The sequence below is a fragment of the Pelodiscus sinensis genome, chromosome 2 (assembly GCF_049634645.1).
Source record: "Pelodiscus sinensis isolate JC-2024 chromosome 2, ASM4963464v1, whole genome shotgun sequence".
Taxonomy (NCBI): Eukaryota; Metazoa; Chordata; order Testudines; family Trionychidae; genus Pelodiscus; species Pelodiscus sinensis.
The window spans coordinates 106,107,145-106,133,412 of record NC_134712.1 but is presented as its reverse complement, the minus strand read 5'-3'; the positions used below and the strand labels follow the sequence as shown (position 1 = coordinate 106,133,412).

Below are 26,268 nucleotides of genomic sequence, written 5' to 3'. Positions count from 1 at the left end.
AGGAGGTAGCCCCAACTGTTTTGAGCAGGGCTGTGGGCTGAGACCCCCATGGAGGAGGGCCCACTTCTTCCTACCACACCATTTGTGGGGCATGGATTCAGATGTTGGTGAAAATCTGTTTTAAGATTAGGAACAGTCATCTCTACCACCCTGCCTGAGAGGCAAGGGGCTAAAAGTCAGGTGCTCCAACCACTAGGCTGCTATACTGAAGTTAACCTTGAATTGCCATAGATATAGGATAGTAAGGTAGGCTTTATTATTTTCTCAATATTATCCCATTCTTTCTTTGCAAGGTCTCAGTTTAAGTCTTTGACAAAAGCCAACATGATTAACATTTTTAAAATATTGTACATCTTGTCAAATTGAATATAATTTAGAAATAATGCCCTGTTCTTCCAACACTCCCATAAGGATTTTCTGTGTGTCCACTCAGACATTGGATGAAATCTAGACCCCATCTAATCAATGGCCAAACTTTCATTGACATCAGTGGGGCTGGGTTTTCCCCTATTGTGTTGATCCTGCACATACTAAGGGTCAGGTAGAAATTTTCCCCCAGGCCATCTTGTCAGAGATTTTATGGATTTTTCACCTTCCTCTGCAGCATGATGCAGGAGTCACTTGCTGGTTTACACTAGTGTAAATGGTGGATTCTCTGTAACTTGAAATTTTTAACTCATGATTTGAGGATTACAGTAACTCAACCAGAAGTTATAGGTCTATAGCAGGGTGAGGTTCTGTTGCCTGCAACATGCAGGAAGTCAAACTAAATGATCATGATGTTCCCTTATGACCTTTCAGTGTATGAGTCTATGAGAAGAACCAATCATGGAGCTATGTGGCCCAGGGAGGCCTCAAAAGACCATTATAATAGTCAGACACACTATTATTGTTTGGAGCTATTATGAGATAGTGTCTGTGGGTGGGTTATTGCCTCCATTTACGAGTTCTGTAATGGTTGGTGTAAATCAATAAAGATATTCTGAATTTCCAAAAATAGAACGTTATGGTATACAAAAATAGGCAACAAAACAAGGACCAAACAAACACACAAGGTAAAAACAACAAATGGTCTGGTAGCACTTCATATATCCTGTACAGACTAACTCGGCAACCCCCTGAAGGTAAAAACAGTTTAGCACCACTGTAACAAAGTAAACAGTGAACACTCTCTTACTACTGGGTAGTCAGTTGTGTCTGATCTTGCAGTTCTCACAGGCCGATGCATGTGCAGCTATAGTTTGCCCCAGCATGGGGGTAGACAGCAGTGAGGGTTCACACTATGTTGCTGCATGTTATGTAGGGGGATGTAGGGAGCAGTGCTCATGGAGTTTTCTATGGAATAGAAAGGCTACTGTATTTAGAATCTTTGAGCGTGTTTTCCTTTTTGCAAAGGTATACGGTTTATAGTGCATTTGTCTAATGCAATATATTATTAAAAAGTGCCTGTTCTCCCTTCTAAGCATGTGCAAGTAAACCTTTTTTTCTTTTGCTATAAGGTAAGATTCAGGGAGTAATGCAATTTCACATGAATAAAAAGTTAAAAATAATATGGCAATAGTAAAGCAATTTTAAATGTATATTAGTAACAAAAGAAATCCTATCAATGTTCAAGGTTCATAACTAACAGTTAATAGTGATGCAGAAAAGGCAGAAGTGTTCCATACATATTTTGTTCTGTATTTGAAAAGAGGAAGCATGGTGAAGTTCTTTCCAGCTCATTAGTAACTAAGAAGGATGTTAAAGACCATCAAATAGGGATAAATTTTTTTAAATCAGCAGGCCCAGAGAATCAGTTGCACCCAAAAGTTCTGCTGGTATTAACTTTTAATAAACCTCTGATTAAATCCAGTGACATTCCAGGAAAATGGAAGATTGCTAATGTTGTGCCACTATGCCAAAATGACAAATAGGATAACTTGGGTAACTACTGGCTGGTTAGCCTGGATCAGTGCTGGACAAAATAAGGGAAAAGCTGAAATGGATTCAATTAATAAAGAATTAAAGAATAAGGCTATTTAAACCCAGTCAACATACTTTTATGGAAAATAAGTCAAATTAACCTGATTTTATTCTTTAATGAGAGTTCATATTTGGTAATAAAGGAAACTGCAGAGATGTAATATGCTTAGACTTTTGTAAGAAGTAAAACATAGCACAACACAACATTTTGATTTTAAAATTAGCATTATATCTTTTTAATAAAGCATAAATTAAATGGCTTAAGAACTGGCTAACTGAGAGATTTTACAAAGTAGTTGTCACTGGAGAATCATCATCCTATTCGGGATTTTCTAGTGGAGTTCTATAGGCACTGTGTTTTGGTTCAATAATATTCAACATTTTTATTGGTCAGCTGGAAATAAATAACAAATCACTGCTGATAAAATTTGTGGATGACACAAAGATTGCCAAACTGATAAATCATGAGGAAAGACCAGTCATACAATGTGGTCTGGGTTGCTTGATAAAGTCAGCCCATTCAAACAATGTGATTTAACACAATCAACTGCAAGGTCATATATCTACTAAAAATGAATGTAGTGCAGACATACAGGATAAGGGAAAGCAGTGACTCTAAAAAAGGTTTAGAGGCCACTGTGAACAAGCAACTCATCATGAGCTCCCAGTGCTGTGGCAAATAGGACTAATACACAGATCCTTGGGTGTATAAACAAGGAAGCAGCAAACAGGAATAGGCAGATGATTACTTCTGCATATAGCCTTAGTGAGATCAATATTGGAAAACTGTGTATAGTACTTATGTGCAAATTTTGAAAGGGTTTTGAAAAACTGGAGAAGATGCAGAAAACTTCCACAAAAACCATTTGAATGCTAAGACAAGTACTGTAAAATGTGAAACTCAAAGAGCTTATTCTGTTTTGTTTATCACAAAGAAGAATGATGAATGACTTGATATGTACCTTCACTGGGAGAAAAAAACAGGTGCAAAGAGGCTTTCTAATCAAGAGCTACTGACTGGAAGCGGAAACCAAACAAATTGGATGATTTTTTTAGATGGTGTTTGGGCTTGTTGTGAGGGCAGAGAATTGGACTTGCTGACCTGTCAAAGTCCTGTCTAGTTCCAGTATTTTATTATTCTACATTCAAATTAGAAATAGGTAACAAATTCTGAACAGTGAGCGTGATTATTCTAGTGGTTAAACTTATCAAGGAAAGTGGTGACTTCAAATCAAGACTAGATGCCTTCCTGAAATAAATACTTCAGACAAATGCAAGGTACTGGGCCCAATACAGGGCTATTCGGACACAATTGAATGGCCTGTGATATATGGCAGGTCAGACTGGGATGATCTCATGGTGCCTTCTGGCCTTAAAAGTCTATAACAGCAGAATATAATTATTGTATATTTTCTATATATATGAAAAATAGTTTTGTGAAATCATTTTTATGGGAAGTACTCTGTCATTTGGCAAGTAATGGTAACAGACATTGGAATGTGGATCCAGCACTGCCTTGGATATATTCCAGCTGGACACTGAATTATAGCTCAGGTAGTTTCATCACTAAATAGGCTGTGGGAAGCAGTCATCACAAAAGCAAGATCTAGCTACATTTTGCTTAAAAAAAACCCTGTGTTTTCTGTAAAATTCCCAGGCACTTTCTGACTTGGCAAATATGTCCTCAGGTGCATCCTTCTGTGATGTCAGATATGCCCGTCCAGAATCCTCATGGGATAAGCGAACCTTCTGTTATCATTAATATCCAATAATGATGTCTTCTGGGTGTTTGTTTGCAAACCAGAAAGTGTCAGAGAATTTGACAAAAGAAGAAGACTATTAGCAAAGTTTCACTGAGTTTTATTTCTATGGAGCCTTCCCAGTGGGAGCATCCATCACATTGATCTGAGATTTAGTTCCTTTTAATTTGGCTTTATAGTTATGCTTCAAAGATTGCAGTTGTGGCAGAGCAAAAAATACAAGGTCACTAATCAAATATGGGTTTTGATCATATTTGGAAAAACAACTGTTTACAAAAGTGAAGGTTCATCCATTTAAGAATGAACTTGTGTTGTTTGTGTAGGTGTGTGAGGAGGTATATAAGCCCCCTCGCCTTTGGAATAGAAAGGATTACAAAGCAGTTCTGGGCTCAGGTTGGTGACTCTGCCCAATTGCAACTTTAGAGCCTGCATCATCCAGAGGAGGAGCTTAAAAGGGAGCCAGGCAGTTCAGAAAGAGGCAGACAGGATGGGGGAACTGACCTATCCTGAGAGACCCTGAGTAAAAGCACAGCAAAAGCGCTTATTGCATGGGAGGGGCCTGCAAGGAGCAGCTGTCCTAGGCCTTAAAAGAAGATCCAGCAAGGAGACCCAGGTGAGAGGCAACTAGGAGCTTTTTTAATTTGGCTGAGAAAAGCCTGGGAGGCTGAGTCCTGAGCCTCATTGTGGATGGAGGGGGCTGATTAAGGACTGCAGCCTTCCTTTAATGCTGGATAAAGGGAGTGTATAAAATCCTCCAGGTTCAGGGGAAGAGTCATTCAGCCCAGAAACTTGCCCCAATGTGTAGCTGAGGCCAGGTCCAGCCCTAGGCCAAATGGTGCCCAGGTGAGGAGCATCTTCGGCATCCCTCCTTCGTTAGTTAAACTTTTGTATACCTTATTTTGTATTGCATTTGTAGCCCATGTAATGACTGAAGCATGATTTGCATACCCGGTTTATCCCTGTCATAGAGTTAATGTGCATGGTAGGATCTGTAAATCTGTATTTATATCTCACTGGCTGACTGGCAATGTTCCACCTCTTATACCTACGAGGGGATGGCTGACAACATTCTAGGAGGTTTGAGCAAAAGGTAGTTCTAAGAAAGTCTGGAAAGTTCTGTGTGATTCCACAAAGGTCTAGAACATTCTAATAGGTTAGTGAAAAATGAATCCACATACAGAATACCTGAAACATGTTTATATGAAACATTCTATTTTTCCTTTTGTTGTTAACAATACCAGCACCCCAAATTCAGTGGCCCCAAGCCCAGTATCTCCAGGCAGCCACCTAGGTCTCCTGCCCCTAAATCCAGCCTGCAAAAAAAGTATCTTATCACCTGAGACCAGCTACACTGAAGATTCAGTTGTTTTTTATATTTTTGTTAAACTTTAAGTGGAGGCCGTTGAAACCTTGTGGGAAGCAAGTAGTAGGAAGAGATCCAAGGATGCCGCAGCAGTCAAGGGTGCTTGCTATCATGAACTCTTGTAGGATCCTGGGCTGAAGTCCAGTGGAGAAGAAGGGCCCAACTCCCTTCCTAGCCACTCTCCTTATGAAAGGGGCATAAATCCCTCTTCCCCTGAGCTTCCTTCTTGAAGATGAGAGGATAAAGCCACTGTAAGTCCTTGAGTCAAGGGCATCCCACCTCCAGGGGCCTGGAAGAGGTCTGATGACCCTTTCTTCAGTGGGAACACTGAAGTGTGTACAGGCAATCCCCGGGTTACATGGATCCGACTTACATCGGATCCCTACTTACAAACGGGGTGAGGCAACCCCGCACTAGCTGCTTCCCCCCCAGCAAACCAGGGAGACGTGAAGCTAGCACTCCCCCCAGCAGACCTGTGAGATGCGGAGCAGCTTCTCTCAGCAGACATCTCAGCTTGAGAATAAAGGACTGAGGGAAGTGAGGTGTGGGAGAATAAAACTGAGCTCTGGAGAAATGTTTGGCTAGAGTTTCCCCTACAATATGTACCAGTTCCGACTTACATACAAATTCAACTTAAGAACAAACCTACAGTCCCTATCTTGTATGTAACCCGGGGACTGCCTGTATATGTTGTTTGATTTATATTACCCCAGAAGATGGCAAAACTAAAAGTGACTCAGCAGGGGAAAGATGAATGGTGGACGCCTGAATTGCTGTCTATTTAAAGGTCTGTCACAGTGTTGGAGTGATTAGATGATTGGTGAGGGATGCTAGAGACTGGAGAGAGCTGGGACTCAGTGAACTAATCCGTAGGCGGTACCGCTGGCAAGCCCAGCACTCATCACAGGATGCAGCACGATGGTGGTGCTTTTATATTGAGCTTATGGATGTTAGAAAAGAACTACAGTTGCAAAAGGATATTCATACAATGCAAATCCTACCTCTCTTCCAAAGGAACCCATTGAAACTATAGGTTGGAGAAGACGTGCAAACCTGAGTAGGAAACTATATTTCCTTGCTTAGCACAGAACTGTGCTCATGGAGTCTCTCTTTGCCCTACACTTGGTGGGTTTTGGAGTATTTGGTACGGCTAGTGATTACATGACTGTGTGGCTCCACTGGCCAACTGCTTCTCCCCTGAAGAGGGCCACAGCAACCTAAAGTTCTGAACCTGCAACAGTAAAGACATAGCTGTTCCGCTGCCTTGTAGAGCATAATGTTATTCCCTTATACCATCAGCGTGCTACCATCAGCCCAATACTAAGACTGTAAAGACATATATCTACATTAGGAAATTATTTTGTAATAACTAAATTTGAAATAACTCCTGAAATAACAAAGTTGAAATAGCTTGTCCACACTACAGGGAAGCCTCCAAGGCAGGTTTCATTATTGTGAACTCGCCACCTTGAATTACAGCACCATGATGCCCTGGGGAATAATTACTTCAAACTACTTTGGGGAGTAGTTATTTCAAAATAGCTGAAGCTGAGCATCCACACAAATAACTATTTCAAAATATTTCAAAATAATGGGCTTGGTAGTGTGGATGTTCCACTTATTATTTCGAAATAACTCCTTAGTGTAGACCAGGCTAAGTCTTTAGTAATCGGCAAGAGTTTATAACAGCAGATGGCCACACGACTGGTATTAATTGAAGACACAGACTGATATTGTTAACTTAATATAATTTTTATTTGATTTTTCTGAGATCTCAAACACTGGAACAAAAACACAATTTTGCAACAAGCTTAGTATTGTTTTCTAAATCTTTCATCCAGCTGTATGCAGATGTTTGGTCTGCAGCTATGTGAAATTTCAAATGGTTCTACACAGTCAAGCATGATCACAAATATTTACACAAGATGAATAGTCAGGAATTCAAAATTAAAGACCTGAGCTGATTGGCTCCTCTCAATATTAGAGTTAGCTCTTCATATCTGACTAATCCGTATTTGGTTTAAAGGTACGGAATGTTGAAGGAATTTGTTGTTCTTCTTAAACTCAGAAATGCTTGCAGTTCATAGAGCTGCTTATAAAAATCCTGCTAAGCTGACTTTTTTCTTGACTTTGTTTTTGACATCTCATGTGGAAGGAAAACTTTATTTGGATTCATATGCACAAAAGGGTGTCTACAATGCACTCTGTTTTCTATACACTTACTTTTGATGTTGTTATTTTGAAGTTATGTAACTCTCCAACATAACTAAAGTGCAGAAGAGTTATTCAATGTAAAAAAGCTTCAGGGTCACCACAAAATTGTATCCAGTTTGTGGGGATGTGGGGCAGAAAGAGAGACCCCGGGACAAGACAGACTCTTCTGCTGGATTGAGTTTGTAGCTGGAGAGGTTAACAATACTATCCGGTGGGTTGAGGTAGTTACTGTTGTAGCCTGTGGTGTGGAGCAGTTTAGAAAGTTTATTGTCTTTTCTTTGTTGTAGGGAATAGAAGTGTGTATAGTAGATTTCTTGTCTGGTGGAACAAAAGTCTTGCAAGGTGTCAGTCGGTGTGGATGTTTGTCTTGAGATGAGACTCTCTAAGTTAGACCATACCCATTTGTTGTATAGGTAAAAAATTCCAGTCACCAATCAAAATCTAACAAAAACGTGTATTCTCCTTTATCTACCATCTAACTGTAGCTCTTGAATGAACATTACGCAGTTTGGAAGTACTGCACCATGAGGCACAGCACGAAGCCTGTGAGCCTGGCACTGCTTTGCAGCAGCTCTGGCTCCATGTTATGTTGTGGCATCCGAAAGGGTAACCAGAACACACTAGAGGCCCTTTTGTGTCCTGAGAGGGGGGAGGTGACTGGAATTTTTTTACCTATACAACAAATGGGTATGGTATTGCCACCCTTACTTTTGGCAGCATGTCCCCTACAGAGCATGGTTTCCAGCCGACAGCTGCTCTAAAAACACTGCAAGAAGAAAGATGTCAATATTGTAATCTCCCTCCTAAAATAGCCTTGCATTATAATCTCAAAACATATGGGGGGTGGGTAGAAAATAGCAATGGTAATGCTTGATTGAAACAGCATCCACTGATTCAGTCTATTGTGTTTAGCATTATTTTTTCCTCCTCGAACATCGGGTTGGCTCCTGAAAGTTGCTGACCACCCTGGCTCACACTGGGGCTGCGTCTAGATTGGCATGATTTTCCGGAAATGCTTTAAACGGAAAAGTTTTCTGTTAAAAGCATTTTTGGAACACAGCGTCTAGATTGGCATGGATGCTTTTCCACAAAAGCACTTTTTGCGGAAAAGCGTCCGTGCCAATCTAGACGCACTTTTCCACAAAAAAGCGCTGATCACCATTTTCGCAATCGGAGCTCTTTTGCGGAAAACAAAACTGAGCTGTCTACACTGGCCCTTTTGCGCAAAAGCTTTGCACAAAAGGGACTTTTGCCTGAACGGGAGCAGAATAGTATTTCCGCAAGAAACACTGATTTCATACAGTAGGAAATTCAAGTGGCCAGTGTAGACAGCTGGCAAGTTTTTCTGGAAAAGTGGCTGATTTTCCAGAACAACTGGCCAGTCTAGACACAGCCTGGGTGCCCAGCAGAGGGCTGTTAGCCTCTTGAAGGAACAGGCTTATTGTTTTGAAAAGGCCTTATGGACTATTAGGACTGTTCTTGTACTGAAATGGCAGAAATATTCAGCACTATTAGCAGTTACTACCATCTACAGGTAGAATTACATAAAACTGTATGCAGTATAGTTGTAGCCTTGTTGCCCCAGTCATCAGGGAGACAAGATGGGCGAGCTCTTTTTCAGGTCTGGGAAAGAGTATCACATCAAATGCAAGATGGGGAGACAGATTACTAACTACTATATTAAACAAATATTCTAAGGGGCCACTCTACCTTGAATGGTCCTATCAGTCCTCATCTTCAAACAAAACCTGCTTTCAAAAGCCTGGGAGCTTAAATTCATTCCTGTGCTAGACACTAAAATAAATCATGGACTGAACAGTGACAGTGCATTTATGGGTTACAACAATCTATAACCCACTAACGCTTTATTTTATAACTACAGAGGTGTTACGGGGCTACACTACTTTGACTGATCCCTTGTGGGAGGTGCTAACTACTTATTCTAAACAATCTGTCCCACTTTGTATTTAGCTGTGATGTCAGAGTACTTTTACCTGAAGAAGAGCTTGGTGTGGCTTGAAAGCTTGTGGTTCTCTAACAGAAATTGTCCAATGAATGATATTATCTCAGCCACCTTGTCCCTCTAATAAACCCTTTTTTTGTTAAGAAATGTCCCAGCATTTATTCATTCAAGAAACACCCACATCATACATACATAAATATGATAGGAAAATAGACATTGGAAGAGCTGACTTCTGTTTCTCCAATGAAAAAGGAAGGGGAGAACAATGCAAAATATCACACTTTAGCATATTGCACCTGCATTTCCTCTCTGTGGTTCCTGGCAACATTTTTATCTAAATAGCTCTTTTGAGGAAGGTGGAAGTTGACAGTTCTGGGCACCCAGAGAACCATGTGTCACCTGGTTCCCTCTGCTTCAGGCATGGGGGCAGCTTGCTTATGATAACTTGGTGTTAGCTCCCTTATTCTATCACCTTTTTAGTCACTCAAGCACCCTCATGTGGGCAGGACCGGCTTTAGCAAGTGTGGGGCCCAATTCGCGGGGGCGGGGCCGCACATGTGCTGCGCACCGGCAGTCAGGGAAGAAGATCCTGGCGTGCAGCCTCTGGCACATGGAGGAGCTGCGGAACACCCTGGCGTCATGTGCCTTGCCGGACCAGCCCAAATTTATGTCCGTGAACTGGCCCCGGTGGTCAGACACGGCCTGCAGGATCACTGAGAAGTAACCCTTGCAGTTAATGTAGAGGGAGGCCTGCTGTTCCGGGGCACGAATGGGGATGTGCGTCCCGTTGATGGCCCCTCTGCAGTTGGGGAAGCCGAGGGCGCTGAACCCCTGGATGACCGTGTCTGGGTCGGCGAGATGGACCACCCTGTGGAGCAGCACCCGGTTGATGGCCTTGACCACCTGCAGAAAGACACACCAAACCGCGAATCACTGGGGCGCCCGGGTGGCTGGGAGTGTTCATTCCTTGGCACTGCCCCGCGCCCCACTCCTGGAAGCAACCCCCACGGGCGGCGTGTAGTATAGCCGGGACAGACTGAATCCTCCCGTGCGGGGCACTTTCGCCTCCTCCCCCCCCCCCATATTGCCTGGGGCGGCCCATTCTCTCCTTGCAGCCCCCTTCCCCCCCGGCCCAGCGGCAGATGAGTGCCGTACATGCATGAGCACTGCTCCAACGGTGGATCTCCCCACGCCGAACTGGTTCCCGACGGATCGGTAGCTGTCCGGCGTGGAGAGCTTCCACAGGGCGATGGCCACCCGCTTCTGGAGGGGGATGGCGGGCCTCATGCGAATGTCCTGCTGCTGCAGAGCAGGGGTGAGCCACTCGCAGAGCTCCAGGAAGGTGTCCTTCTTCATCCTTAAGTTCTGGGTCCACTGTTGGTCTCCCCAGTGCTCCAGGACAATGCGGGCCCACCAGTTGCTGCTGGTGTCTAGACGCCAGATGCAGTGGGGCACGCTGGCATCCGGGTGCTGCTACGGCTCCTCCATGGCCCCCAGATGGTGCCAGGCAGCCTCCAGTCATTGCTGACAGGCTTGCAGCAGCAAGTCCAAAAACTGGAGCAGCATGTCAAGGGCGAGCTCTGGCTCCATGGTGCCAACTGCAGCGGCGTCCCCAATGGGTACCACTGACACAGGCAGGAGGAGAGGAAAACGCTTTACTGTCCCTCAGTGAGGTAGGCAAGCAAGTGAAAAAGCTGAGAAACGGTTGTCCAGGGGGATCCCTTTAAGCACGAGCCTCAGACAGCAGCCACACAAAGCAACTATTGACCTGATGCTCTGCCGGAACCGGTTTCAGCTGCCCTTAAATGCGACCCAGCATCCAATCAGTGTGGGCGTGCTATTTAAAATTAGCAAAACACTAATTCGAATTAGTTCTTGGGTCTACATGCGTTATTTCGAATTAGCTTATTTCGAATTAACTAATTCGAATTAACTAATTCGAAATAAGTTAGCTCAAATTAGTGCTGTAGTGTAGACATACCCTACGAGCTGACATCACTTGAGACAGGGCAGTGTTTCTGTCCAGCCTGCATAATACCTGACAATTACTGAGGGGTATGTCTACACTGCCACCCTAGTTCGAACTAGGGTGGCTAATGTAGGCAATTGACGTTGCAAATGAAGCACAGGATTTAAATATCCCGGGCTTCATTTGCATCTTGCCGGGCGCCACCATTTTTAAATCCCTGTTAGTGTGGACTCCGTGCCCGCGGCTACACGCGGCACAGAGTAGGTAGTTCAAATTAGGCTTTCTAATTCGAACTACCGTTACTCCTCATGGAACGAGGTGTAACGGTAGTTCGAATTAGCCTAATTTGAACTACCTACTCCGTGCCACGTGTAGCCGTGGGCACGGAGTCCGCACTAAGGGGGATTTAAAAATGGCGGCGCCCGGCAAGATGCAAATGAAGCCTGGGATATTTAAATCCTGGGCTTCATTTGCAACTTTGATTGCCTACATTAGCCACCCTAGTTAGTCCTAGGGTGGCAGTGTAGACAAGAGACTGATGTGCAGACATGAGAAATGAGTAGCAGGAGACGGTGGCTGAGAGCCAGCAAGGAGGTGACAGAGAGGTGTGATGAGCGGCCAGTGGGGTGATGCAGAGAGGCACAATGAGTGGCCAGTGGGATAAGTAAGATGTCTCTTTACCACCCTAGGTGAACTCTGTAGATGCACCTTTGAACTCTGGATCTGCACTGACCAAGGGCAGCAACTGTGCATGGAGTGGAGAAGAAGTTTGGCCACGTAAAGGGAACTTTTGGGTTGCTTGACTTAAGACCCTGAAGGGAAAAGGACATTGCCCAACCTACTTGGGATTCATCTTTTATTCATGGCCTATGTTGGTGGTAAAAGCAGAGCGGCAGTGGGGGACGCGGGAGAGGGATCTTGGGTTGATCGGGCAGAAGCGGGACAAGCAGCTGTTGCTGCTGCTAGGTCCGGTGGTAAAAGCAGAGCGGCAGCGGGGGACGCGGGAGATGTCTGAAAGGGGAGCGGGAAAGGAGCCAGCATCTTTGCGCGCCGGGCTCCTCTGTCTCTTTATGGGCGGGGGGAGGGGAGCGTTCGGGTTCTCGCGGAACCCTTACGTTCATTTCGCGGAACCCCAGGGTTCCGCGGAGCACCATTTGGGAAACACTGCAACTAGTTAATGCTAATAAAAATTGGAAGTTTTAAGAGGATGCTGAATACCTTTTTTTCTGTGTAAATATGTACAACTGAAAAGACTATTATAAAACACACAATGCCAGCAGCAATGAAATGTCACTGGATTTAACAGGTTCCCTCAGATTGTATTTCTTGCTCTCTCTGTATATATAACTACATTGATGTTTAAAACAGAACATTTAAAAATAGAATGAGATGTATATTCCCAACCCAAGTTTGCAAGTGATATACTGTTTACCAGATTAGAACTGTTATAGTTGTGACTCCCTGTTTCCTTTAGTAACTAACGGTATGGGTATGTCTAGACTACACCTTTTTTTTCAGAAAAAGGTACACAAAATGCACTCCGCATTTTGTGTATATTTTTCTGCCTTTTTTTTTTTTTAAAAGAAGAGGCTATTCTGAAATTTGGCCCATCTACACTGGGCCAAATTTTGGAAAAAACCCTTCTTTCAGAAGATCCTTTCTTTCTTGTGGAACGAGGAAGATAGGGCTTCCAAAAGAACACATCTGGTCTTCTGGAAAGAAAAAGCAGAAGAGCAAACACATTCCCTGGACGTGGCAGAGTTTTTTTGGGAATACTTCTGGTATCCCGAAGCCCCTCATCCTCCCAGTCTAGACATAACCTAGGTCTAGACCAGTGTTTCTTAAACTTTTTAAGATCGAAGAACACTAAATAATATTTTTTAATGAAGAATGCCAAGGGTTTTTTGTTGAGCAAAGAAAAAGAAAAAAAAGGCTTGTCACTTTCACATAACCCCAAGAACCCTGACCAGATGACACTATAAACAAATACACACACAAATACACAAACAAAACCTGGCAATAAAAAAAAGTTGTCAGAAAAACAAAAACAAAGAAGTAACATTGTATCTGGTTTTAATAACATCAAATATATACTATATCAAGGAAGTGTAACAACAAAAAAACATAAAGAGCAGAGATAGCAATTATACAAAGCAATTATCTTATAACATAACACATTTAGTATATTACACCAAAACTTTATGCCAATAATTTTAGTTTAGTTTAATAAACACTATAATAATATTTGTTAACCATATACATCAGTAATTATGAATCTTAATGGGATGGATGAGCTTGCATGTGATGGCATATTTCATCCATGTTTGGAATGAGATTTGATAAAGAAAGTTTTAATGTAGGTGTAACAGTTAACCTATTTTGATATTTGGTCTTGATTGCAGTGACTGCTGAAAATCCACTTTCACAAAGGTACGTTGAAGGAAAAGGAAGTAGGACCCTCAATGCCTTTTCACTTAACAGGTTGTATTTGCTGTGGACTTTTGTCAAAAACTTTTCAAGCGATGAATTGTTTTTCAAGTTTTTCAACATGATGTCTGAGGATAGATCTGCCAACATCTCCTTTTTATTCATAGATAGGGTGTTTGTTTGGCTAGTGAAATTGAATGGATCCAAAATCCACAAAAAAATCTTCCCTTGGATCTTGGTTTGAAGGGAAATACTTCTTGAATTGGAGTGACAAGTGATTTTCAAGTGATTAACAATAATCAGATTAAACTGAGAAAAATTGTAATCTTCATTCTTCTCTTTTGCCTCGTTCATAAGATCCTTTAAGGCACTAAATATATCAAAACAGTTGTTTTCAATTCTTTGAGCCACAGTTTATTTTTTTTCTTTTGCCCTTCAATTTTATTACAGGTGTTACAAATAGTTTCATGTGGTCCCTGAAGAGACAAGTTTAACTCATTCAGAAGCTGGAATATGTCTGCAAGATAACACAATTTCATATTCCAATCTATGTCTTTGAAGTACTGAACAAGGTCACAGTTTTCACTTGAGAGAAATATGATTATTTCTTCTTTAAGTTCACACAGTCTCTTTTAATATCCGGCCTCTCGATAGCCAGTGAATGTCCGTATGCTGTAATAAAGTTCTATGTGTGGATCCCATTTCATCACATAAGATTGCAAACAGTTGTGAATTAAGAGCACTGGATTTTATGAAATTGACTGTTTTGACAGCTGTTGTTAGCACTTGATTTAATTTGGCACTTATACTTTTACTTGCTAACATTTCTCGATGTATAATGTGTGCCTTGTATATTTGGCGCTACTTGTTTCATTTTTGCAACTAACCCTGCATGCCTACCACTCATATTAGGTGCACCATCAGTACAAATTGAAACACAATTGAAAGTGACATTCTTAAATCAGTACTTAAGAAATAATCTGACAATGCTGAAAATATTTCAGTGCCAGTAGTATGTTTTTTCATTTCCAAGCTGTTCATGAATTCTTTTTTAATTTCTTCTTCATCCCAGCCCAAATATCGCACACAGATAAGTAGCATAACTTTGTCAACAATATCAGTCGACTTTTCCAGGTGAACAGCACACATCTTTGACATTTTTTTTAAAGTTGTCGATGAACGTTTTCGCTCACCATAATTATGCAATTTGAAACGGTATTGTTAGAAAAAGGAATTGTTTTCAGTTTTTTGGTAACTTCATCTCTCAAAATTGCACGGTTTGTATCCAAAAATCAAGGCATAATTAAGTCTTCCCCTACTGTGAAATTTTTCTTGATTTTGTAATGCGAAGTGATATAAAAATGCTTTACGGGCAGTTTCATTTCCAGTTCCCATAATTCAAATCAGTTTCTTCTGAGCTTTCAAATTGCTCTCCTTTCTTTTAAAAAAATTGATTGGCATGTTCTGATATTGCTGGTGTTTTGTTTCCAAATGGCTCTTACGTTTAGATGGAACCATCATGCTATTACCCAAAATCTCCAAGCAAATAACGTATTGGGGGCAATCGTTTTTATATGTGAATCCAAACGCTAGGTATGCAGGATTATATTTTTGACATACTGTTTTCTTCCTTTTTGGTTCTGGGGAAGATGTGCTACATTGACAGATGGAAATGTTTAGTGTATTTCACTCGTTGATGGTACTGGTTCCTCAGCAGTACTATTTTTATTCACTTCTGCCTTTTTTATAGGGAAATGTAATTTTCTCTTTTTACTCATATTGGTGGAAATGATAAATTCAGTACATTATCAAGCGTGGGATAATGTCAAGCAGCTGACTGACAGCAGCCATAGCAGCCAAGCCAACGTTAGGGACACTGAGGGCCTTTTCCCCTCCATTCAGAGCGGGTCCCTTGCTGCTTAATGTTTTGTCCTTCAATCATTCTGGCCCCTTGCTCTGTTATTTTTGACATAGGTTACTGAAGGGAAGGGCCTTGTCTGTGCAAGAGGGTAGGAGCTGCAGAGAATGCAGAAAAGATAAAGCCTCCTGATCAATGCAGCCTCGCATTGCTAGTCAGGATCCCTTGCAAAGGGCTGGACAGTCTCTGGCTGCCATAGGGCTCTCCGCCCCCATCGTGGAAGCTTCTGAAGCGAGGCCCAAGTTTTTCCACCTTCTCCCCAGGCAGGGGCTGGGCTAGCATCACTCACAGCAGCCTGGGGCAGGGTTAATGACGTCACTCCTCGTGCTTTCCCCACCCTCCCCCAATCACAAACTTAGCCCCAGCTTTCATTTTAAACCTGAGCGGTCCAATGCCAAGGGACAGCTCCCACTTTTTTTTTTTTTTTTAATTTTTCCGGGTCCTTTGGGCACGCCCCTTGAGCCTCCGGACCAATGCGGGCTGCCTATGCAGCGAAGTGCGTGCATCCCAAAGGTACAGAGAGTTGCTGGGGGAGGAGGAGGTAGGCAGGAGGTGAGCGCACACCCCAGAGGCGGGGCTGGGTGGCTATAAGTGGGAGGAGTCTCGCGCGGTTGCTGCAGGCTGTACTGAGTGTCTCATGCACAAATCCGGCAGGGCAGAACAGAAGAACAAAAGGGGATTCCCCTTTTAAGGTGACTATCTTCTCCATGGCACACCTTCGACTGCCTCGTGGCACAAAACAGTTTAGGAAACGCTGGTCTAGATAGTGGCACTATTTCAGGATACTTCTGGTATCCCAAAACAGCTATTCCACGTCTTTGAAATAAGCCCATTATTTTGAAATATAATGGGCTCGCTATTCCAATGTCCCTGTAAACTTAATTCCACAAGGATTAAGAGATGTTTCAGAATAGTGGTTTATTTCAAAATCTGGTGTGGTGTAGACAGCGCCAAATTATGAAATAAGCTATTTCTAAATTAACTCAAAAGAAGCTAAGCAATTTGCATAGCTCAAATTGCGTAGCTTATTTCGAGCTCAGGGTGCAGTGTAGACGCACCCTAAGTCTGTGTCAGTCTCATAATGGAGCAGACAATTCTGCTGCTTTAGAATATAAATTTATCTTTCAGAAAACTGTCCTCACCCAGCATTGGAACAATGAAGATATTCTAGAAAAGATACTTGGATTCAAAGGAGAATTAGCAAAATATACCCTTTTAAAAATACTAGGTAATTAATTTCTCATTGACTTACAGTAATTAGTTATACAGGGGATAAATTTGGTCCCTTAACTGTATATTGTATGGAAATGTAGGAGATGGAGGGGGTGTCCGTTCAACCTAAGAATACGCATCCTCTCTTTCGAGGGTAGGTTTTTTAGACTAATTTCTTCTAGTGCATGTCCATAGAGCTGGCTGAAATATGAGGTTTCTGATTTGCTGGAAATTTTGCAATTTAAGAACTGCATTTTGCTTAGAATCAGGATGAATCCACATTCTTGAAAACTCCCAGAGCTGTGGAGTAAGCAAAGTACTCCTGTACTTCGGCTCGTCAGCTGTGGACATGCAGACTGCCTAGGGTTTCTACCTCCAGGAAAACTTGCAGAAAATGAAATGGACAAGAGGTTTCCAGAGAAAGGTCATCAGTTTGATTTTTTTTCCATTTGCCATTTTTTGGGGCAGAATTGAAATTTTCTGCAAGAAAATGTGTTTGGCAAAAGAGGTATTTTTTCATCAGAAAAATATTCACAGGAAAAAGTCTTAATCAGCTCTACTTGTCTGTGCCACTGCTTTAATTGATCTAAGGAAATAATCATCTTTGAGCCAAGCTGCAATTGTACAGGGCACTAGATGAGGGGTCAAGAAACCAGCATTCAATTCCCAGCTCTGCCATCATCTTGCTGTATAACTTTGGGTCAGTCAATATAGTGAAAAATACATTGCATCCTATTTGATTACTTTTTGTATCTGTCTTCAGCTTCAATGGTGAAATGGATGGACAAGCCAGTTAGACTTGCTACAGCCAATACAACTTTTATGCCTTCACACAATGTTAGTATCTAATGCTTAAGTTACAAACTGCAGGGAAATGTTTAAAATACATTTTCTTTAGAATCCATGCTATCATTGGCTACCCTTATACTTAGCTTACGTTTTGTCAAATCTTATTTTTATAAAACTTCTGAATCATTATGGGCATGTCTATACCTCAGTTAAACACCTGTGAGAAAACTCATAATGGCTACGTCTACACTGGCAGCTTCTTGCACAAGAACTCTTTTGTTGAAGAGTTCTTGTGCAAAAACTCTTCCACAAGACAGTGTCTACACTACTATGTCCTTTTGCGCAACAGATGTGCTTTTGTGCAAGAGCATCCATGGCAGTGTGGATGCTCTCTTGCACAAGAAAGCTCTGATGGTCATTTTAGTCATAGTGGCTTCTTGTGCAAGAAATTCATGTTGCCTGTCTACACTGCCCTCTTGTGGAAGAACTCTTGCGTAAGAGGGCTCATTCCTAGTGGGGAAAGGAATAATGTGATTTGTCCTTTTCATATTTGTTCATTTTTTTAATTGTATCCTTTGGTATATATGGTTGTGACTACTTTCTTCCACTATTTGATCTGAGGAAGTGGGTCTGGCCCACGAAAGCTCATCATCTAATAAACCATCTTGTTAGTCTTTAAACTGCTACATTGTCCTGCATTTTGCTTCTTCTGGAAGAAGCCCTGTTTTACAACACTATACTGTAAATTTACTTGCACAAGAACGCTCATGCAGTGTAGACAGCAAGCAAGTTTTTGCTCAAGAACGCCTGTTCTTGAACAAGAAGCTGCCAGCGTAGACGTAGCCTATATAGCATAGACGTAGCCTAGCAGAGCTCCCTAGTCACCACTCCTGAAACCATCTAAGTAAAAAACAGGTGGCAGCATGGTGTATATAGAGCCTTAACCCTTTCCTGCCATGCTGGGGTAAAGCTGGGAGAACCATAGCTACAGACAGATCTATGAAAGCCACAGGATCAGATGCATCTTACTTCAACGCAGTTAACCTTCCCTCAGCTTTGGTGCTGGAGGCACGAATGGTGCAGTAGCCCCTCTTGCCTTGGAAAGGCTTCCAGCTCATTTAAGCTTCACAGTTTAGTTCAATGGCTCTCAGCACCCCCCCCCCCCCCCCCGTCCCGGAGTGCTTGGTCACAGTGTTACTAAACTGCCTTCACCGGCACGCGTGCGTGGTGACACCCCACGTCTGTGGCCAGCTTTCTGCCCGCGCCAAAGCGCTAACGCTGGCTCCTCCGAGCACGCCCACTGCCCTTACTCCAAAACGCCCCCACCCCGACTATTAGCTCATAAAGGGCCGCGCCACGCGCGTCGCCCTTTGGCTGCTGAGCCAATGCAGCACGGGCACGAGCGCTTCCATGCCCGCCCTCCGCCTGCAACCCTCCCCATTGGCCACCGGCCAGCCACGGCCCAGAAGTCCGCCACGCCTACGCCCATGACGTCATCTGACGCTGCATGCAATGCCCTCCGGTCAAAGGCCAGGCTTCCGCGCCTAGCCGCCTCACGTGACATTCCCGCCCCCTCCGTCGCCCTGGAGACTAGCTGCCGCCGGGCTTCCTCGCGCCGCTGCCTCTCACGAGTCCTTCCGGCCCGCGCGCGCACGCCGGGGATGCGGGCCCCTGGCGCCATGCGCTGGAGTAAAGGCCTCAGCGCCGCCGCCGCCGCCGCCGCCGCGGGAACCGGCCGCCTGCGTCCTCGCCGCCCGCGCGGGAAGCGGGGTGAGAGCTGGGGGCGGGGTCCGGCTGGGCAGGGGTCGCCCCGCGCAGCCCCGACTCTGCCAGTGGCCCCTGCGGCCGGTTCCGCCCGCCGCCCTGACAGCAGCCGGGGCTTCCCCACTCGCGCGCAGGCAGCGTGGCCCTGGCGCGCCCGCCCCTGCTCTAGCGAGGGAGGCCTGTGACAGGAGCCGGAGTTCTGCTTGTTTCCCACCACAGGGCAGCTGTGCAGGCGCCTTCCTCCTGCCGGTCATGTCGTGACAAGCCGGGTTTCAGAGCCCTCCGCTGTGTCTAGACTGGCCAGTTTTTCTGGAAAATCAGCCGCTTTTCTGGAAAAACTTGCCAGCTGTCTACACTGGCTGCTTGAATTTCCACAAAAGCACTGACTTCCTCCTGTATGAAATCAGTGTTTCTTGCGGAAATACTATTCTGCTCCCGTTCAGGCAAAAGTCCCTTTTGCGCAAAGGGGCCAGTGTAGACAGCTCAGATTTGTTTTCTGCAAAAAAGCCCCGATTGCCAAAATGGCAATCGGGGCTTTTTTGCGGAAAAGCACGTCTAGATTGGCACGGAGGCTTTTCCGCCAAAAGTGCTTTTGCGGAAAAGCGTCTGTGCCAATCTAGACACACTGTTCCGAAAATGCTTTTAATGGAAAACCTTTCCGTTAAAAGCATTTCCGGAAAATCATGCCCGTATAGACGCAGCCCTGGTCTGTAGGGTTTCGGATGTTGCACCCTCTTACGGGAAATGTACTTTTCTACTAGTTGAAGAAATAAGGGTTGTGTTTGGGTTTTTTTTCTTCAATTCTCTTTAATTCAGCTAATTAACACTATTAAACTTCTAAGGGAGATTGACATGGAACATAACTAATCTTCTCTGGCTTTGGTGGGAGTTGTTGCATATAATAAAATTGGTGTGGGCTTTGTCACAAGTCAACATCATAACTCTTAGGTTAGTGCTGTGGCTACCTTATCTCCCCTTCCTTCCACCCACCAACCTAGGGGATGGTCTTAATAAATGCTGACCTGGTGGTTGCTGTAATGCCTGATCTTGGAGGGACAAGGTTATAAAAATAATCCCAGAACAATCCCGTCTCCTCACGCTCCCTTCAGAAAAAGCAAATCACAATAATACCTGATGGTAGTGTTCATCCTCCTCCTAGCATATCTCTCACATCTTGTCTACACTTATCAGGGGATCCGCACTATAGGGATTGATATCTTGGGGGTTCGATTTAGCAGCTGTTGTAAAGACCCACTGATCACACTCCCTTTGGTACTCAGCTTGAGAAGAGTAAGGGGCGTAAACAGGAGAGTTTCTCCCATTAACGTCCCCGCAGTAGAGATGCCTTAATACTGTAGTTTGAATTATGTTGACTCCAAATATACTAATCATGTAGCTGGAGTTGCAGACCTTAGTTTGACATTGCCCGCTAATATAGACCTGGTCTCAGAGGGATAGATGGGTGAGGCCATGTCTTCATTCCTGGGAAGATTGACACTGCCATGATCGGTCTCCCAGAGTTCAATTTAGAGGGTCTAGTAAAGACCTGCTAAATAGAACTCTAGGGTGCCCCTGTTGGCAGCTGGTACTCCTGCTTCTGTGAGGAGTAAGGGAAGCTGTTGCTCCTGTTGGCCTTCCACTGTGGTGACATAGAGGGAACTCAAATTAAGGTATGTCACCTCCAGCTATGTAATTAACATAGCTGGAGTTGCATCTCTTAATTTGACCTTCCCCTTTAGTGTAGACCTAACCTTTGGCTGTTCATGCAAAACCAACCATGAGTCCTGTTAGCCTTTAAGGACTTCTTGTCATCTCATTTGTGTGTGTGTGTTTAAATGTTTTCTTTACAATTGTAAATATATTGTGAATAAGTATTTTCTGTTTAAAGGGGATCAGTAAGTACAGTTGAACTTCAGAGTTATGATCATCTCAGGAATGAAGCTTCAGAGGGGTAGCCCAGTTAGTTAGGTATGACAGTTGTGCATAACTCTGAAGTGTTTGTAATTCTGAGGAAAATATGGTTCATTCAAAAGTCTACAACTGAATATTAAATTAATTCATCTTTACCATTCATGATACAGATGCAAAATGTTTCTTTTGACCATATTTATTTAAATGAAACAAGTGCACAAGCACAGTTCTTAAACTCTCTCTTTATGTTAGTAGTTTGTTTAACACAGTACTGTATGGTATTTGCTTCTCCCTTTCTCTCCCTCTCCTTCCCCCAGCTGCTGTCAGATTGCATACTTACAGTTTCAAATGAGATGTATGGTTTACATGTCAGTTCATAATTCAGGTTCTACAATAATTCATCAAATATTAGAAAGTAACTGCTAATGGAGTATGGGCAGATCCATGCTTAAAGCACTGCAGTGATGTAACTACCAGTGCAATGGTGCCATTCTAGAGCCTCAGTGAAGATGCTGCTATGCTGATAGAAGAATGTCTGTCATCAGCATAATCACCTCTGTAAGACGTGGTGGCTATGTTGACTGGAGAAGTGCTCTCATTAGCATAGCGCTGGTCTACATATGGGTTTGGTGGATATAATTATGTCGCTCAAGGATGTGGATTTTTTTATACCCTCTAGTGACATAGCTATACCAGGCAAAACTTTAAAAACAACAAATAGTCTTTAAGGTGCTACTAGTTTAACAAAACATGTAGATGGTGGTATGAGCTTTCATGGGCACAACCCACTTCTTCAAATGACAGGTACCAATGCAAGTTTAAAGTTCAGATTTGGCTTAAGATTATGGACCTAGTCCTCAAATACGGAGTGCCTTCACCTTCCACTGACTTGAGTAAGTGCCGAGATCACTATTTAAACCCTAATCCAGCAAACATCTGTATGTATGAGTCCTCTACTGCACCTAAAATTTAGATTGACTTAACTTTGTCGCTTAAGAGTGTGAAAAAATCACACTCCGTGAGAGATGTAATTAAGCTAGTGATGGGCAACCTAGGCTCGTGAATGGACTGCATGAGTAGCCCTCCTTCATCTCTGTGGACCACAAAACTGTTGTAACCAAGACTGTCTCCCAGGATAGGGTAGTTTTGCTAACTGTGCTGGTGAATTTTTATTTTACAGGGTGTGCCAATTGAACCATAGCAGCACTTTGATTGGATTCAGAGGGAATGCCCAACTTTCACAGACATTGTTGTGTGCAATATATCCTACTTCACGTACCCTTGCTTTACACGTGTGTCACTTTAGTAACGCTCTTAGGAAAAGCCTAAACAGATTAAAAACTAGTGGAATCTGGTAGCCCTGAGCATGGACAATGGTAAACAACATTTCTCTCAAGGCACACATAGTACTCTAATGGGCCTCATGTAGTTCATGAGCCGCAGATTGCTCACCACTGTGTTAAGCTGACCTAAGCCCCACTGTACACACAGTTAGGTCCATGGAAGAATTCTTCCATTAGCTCCTGCATCTTGAGGGGGTATGTTCTCTATTGTAGTAAATGTCTACACTACACTTGTAGTGTAGCTTTATGCATGAGTAGTTCCACTGAGTTCAGTGAGATTACTCTTTCTCTAAGGTAATATACTACTAAAAAGTATTCAGATACTATGTGGTGGTTCCTCTGTAACAATGATTCCCAACCTGTAGTCCTCAGACTCCCGGTTGTCCGTGACAATATGGAAAGTTTCAATCCTTTCTTTTTCTTTCTTTTTTTTTTCTCCCCTCTGAAGGCGGGAGTGGGTGAAATTTTAATAGATTGAAAACGGGTCTGAATGCTTGAAAAGGTTGGGAACCACTGCTCTGTAAAAAGCTCAACTGAAGGGAGCGCAAAGCACCTACTTTGCAACCAGTTAACTCGAGAATCCTGAGCATGTTGCAATAATGTATGTTGGGGACAATTACTGAATATTATAGTACATTAATGCCAATTCTTGATTATTAGAAACATGTAGTGAACTTCTTACAGGAATAAAAATGTCTTTGAGAATGTACTTTAGTTTCATATTGACACAATTCCTTGTATGTATTTTTTGTAGAGTTAAGCATTTCTGTATCATCTTTACAAACTCATAGTGTCAAGGGGAAGTTTTCCTTATCAGGGAGTAGAAAGCTATTCTTTGACACCCATGCTCTAGTGTGCCTGTTGGAAGAAAATGGTAAGTTTTGTATTACAACTTATTCAAATGTGTAGAATGATGTAGAACTTACTTCTGCTGTATGATTTCATTATTTCAGAATACTAAACTTGTTCAGTTGTTTCTTCGTGTCACTTAATTTTAGAATAAAGGTGTTATTCTTAGTGAGGAATCTTTTATAAAGGGTCCTTAAAAATCTGCTGAGACTTCTTTTACTTTAAAAGGATATTAAGATCAAAATTTGGTCTTTATTATTTTGGATTTACATTGGTGAAACTGAGGCCAGAAACCGGCTAGGCCTGCTATTAGGGATGTCAGTGTGTGGTTGTTTACAAGTAACCCGTTAAGTGTGGGCTTAACGACTGCATTCTCCTTCCCCCTTGCTGCTGCTGTATTAGAGAGGGGAGATAAGAGTTTGGGCTCCCCACGAGCACTGGCTCCCATGGAGCTGCCTGCTCCCTGCGCTGCTGCCTCCCACAGAGGAAGCAGTGTAGGGGAGGGCAGATGGGAGGCAGTACGCAAAGGAAGCCAGCTTTTAAGCCTGTTCCCCTTCCCCCGCCATACACATGAGAGCCCGGGGATGGGGGACAGGCAGGAGGGAGCCAGCGTTCTGGGGGGAGCCAGTACACATGTGAAGCGGCTTTCAAGCCAGCTTCCCATGCATATTGGCTCCCAGGGAGCCACCTGCCCAATCTGCTGTTGCCTCTTTATCAGAGGCATGTGGGAGCTTTTAACCAGCCCCCCACAAGCATCAACTTTGCTGCCTGCCTCCCCTGCATTTAAATATGTAACTGCTAAAATGTTCAGTGGTTACACGTTTGCACAATTACATGCTAGTTAACATCTCTGTCTGCTGTATAACACTGAATTAATTTTTGCATACCTTGTATTTCCTTTACTTTTGTATTTTTAATTCTGTTTCATAATATGGTATCACTCTCTTTGTTATGAACCTGCAGAAGTTGAAAGTATTTGTATTGGGGTATTGTTTTGCAAAGTATCTTTGTAGAATGTTGCAACTGTTACAGGAATCAGCAATAATGACTTAAATCATAATACACTTAATTTTACATAGTTATATTTTACAGAATTTCAAAGGCTGGTAGATCTAAAACAGGCCAACTAGATTTGTTCTTATTTATTGACTTGTTCATATCTTTTACATTTTTCTGAACAAGCAAAATACTAAAATTGTGTTCCTGCTCTTGTAGTTCAAGGTTATAACTTTCAGTAGCCTGCTTGTTCACAAAGAACTAAACAGACTTGAGAGAGAGAATATAACATTCCCATGTGTACCCATATCTGATTTAATAAATAAATTAAATCCCAGCATCCTATATTGAGGGATAGTTCTGAACAGTAGAAGTTGCCATTAGCTAGACTGCAGTTGAACATGGAATATTCATGGTTTTTTTAATTCTTTGACAATAACATTGTGTTTTATTATTAGTTCTGAATATGGGGAGGAATAAGTATGTAGCCTATGCCATGACCTGAATTTATTAATAATCTTTGTGAATAGTATTTGAAAGAGACATTGTTCAGATATAATTTTGTTGTTTTGCTATATTTTGTTTTGCTCAGGGTTCACAACTCAGCAGTCAGAGATCATTGTATCTGTGTTAGTGAAAATTCTGAACACCAACATGGATGTGATTTACAAGGACATGGTCACCAAAGTGCAGCAGGTTAGATACAAGAAGGTGTTGGATTTTTAAAAGATAATGTTTCTACTAGTAAAACATACAACGTGTTGCTTAAGGAATGAAGTAAGGGATATACCTTAAATTTTCAAAAGCAAAGACATTCTGATTTAAAAAATACAATCAAGCATCGCTATATATCTTCTGCATGTTTTCAAATTGGATACTTGCATTATATTTAGTTTTGAGGCCTGATTTTTTTCCCTTATACTCAAATGCACAAACAAGTGTTGCTATGGATTTTGAATTTCAACTGTTGTGATTCAGTGCACAGCCCAGATCCTGGTGTTCCAAGCTCTAGTGTAATTTCAAACCAAAAATGAGGGTAATCGACTAAAGAATTTTTAGGTAAGAGACTGAAATAAATCACGTATATGACACATGCAAATTGACTGTCACATGAGATATAGTGAATAGTGCAAGTCTTTCCAAAAGGATCAAACCTGTTTTCTGTCACAGGAGAGGAAAAGTTTCCTCAGTTCTTTGAGTGATTGTACTTGTCCACTGTAGGTATTCGTGCACTTAAGTGCACTGATGTCAGAGATTTTTCCCTTAGTGGTATCCATTGCAGTATCACAAGTCCGGTCTGTTGCTTCACAGGCAAAAAAGGTCAAGTTTCCACTGACCTCCTGCTCAGTACCTTCCTAAGTCCATAATGGTTATTAGAACTACCTGTCCTTGCTTCTTCAAGTTTTAGTCAAATCCTAAATACAGTATCCCCTCTATAACAAACCCGTCAGGATTCAAGCCATTATTATAGCCAGAGGTTCATTAAAGCAAAGAGCACCAATGAGAGTGGGGCACCTGATAGCTCCTCCAACCCTGCAGCTGGGATGGAGGTGGGATTCAGGGACCAGATAGGTTATTATAAAGAGCATTACAGTGAAGATGTCCTGTAAAACCCATTGTGAAGTTAGTATAGTTTAATAGGTAGTCATTAGTTTAAAAAAAATTGTTTTTGCAGTTCTGATACCCAGTTTTGCTACCTGCCTTGGTACCAGAGATATATCGTGTTCTCTGGGTTTCAAGCCCTGCCACTCTTATTATGAGGCAGTGCCTAATGTGAGACTTATCCCAACCTCCCTACGTACTTGGGAGAAACACACATCCGTGACAA

The 26,268-nt window shown here is 42.7% G+C and overlaps 1 protein-coding gene across 5 annotated transcripts in view; it reads left to right on the top strand.

The window, feature by feature from the left end:
* The first annotated feature begins 19,017 nt into the window (after window positions 1-19,017).
* Window positions 19,018-26,268, top strand: part of MCUR1 (mitochondrial calcium uniporter regulator 1) — a 30,186-nt gene continuing 22,935 nt past the window's right edge. Inside the window, exons 1-4 of one of the 5 annotated variants that reach the window (XM_075921198.1) lie at window positions 19,214-19,347; window positions 22,433-22,628; window positions 23,350-23,469; window positions 25,033-25,136. In XM_075921198.1, the coding sequence (XP_075777313.1) occupies window positions 22,619-22,628; window positions 23,350-23,469; window positions 25,033-25,136 (234 nt within the window). In that variant the 5' untranslated portion in view covers window positions 19,214-19,347; window positions 22,433-22,618. Of the gene's footprint in view, window positions 19,348-22,432; window positions 22,629-23,349; window positions 23,470-25,032; window positions 25,137-26,268 lie in introns of all 5 variants that reach the window. The other 4 variants (XR_012901636.1, XM_075921197.1, XR_012901635.1 and 1 more) reach the window with 4 other exon arrangements.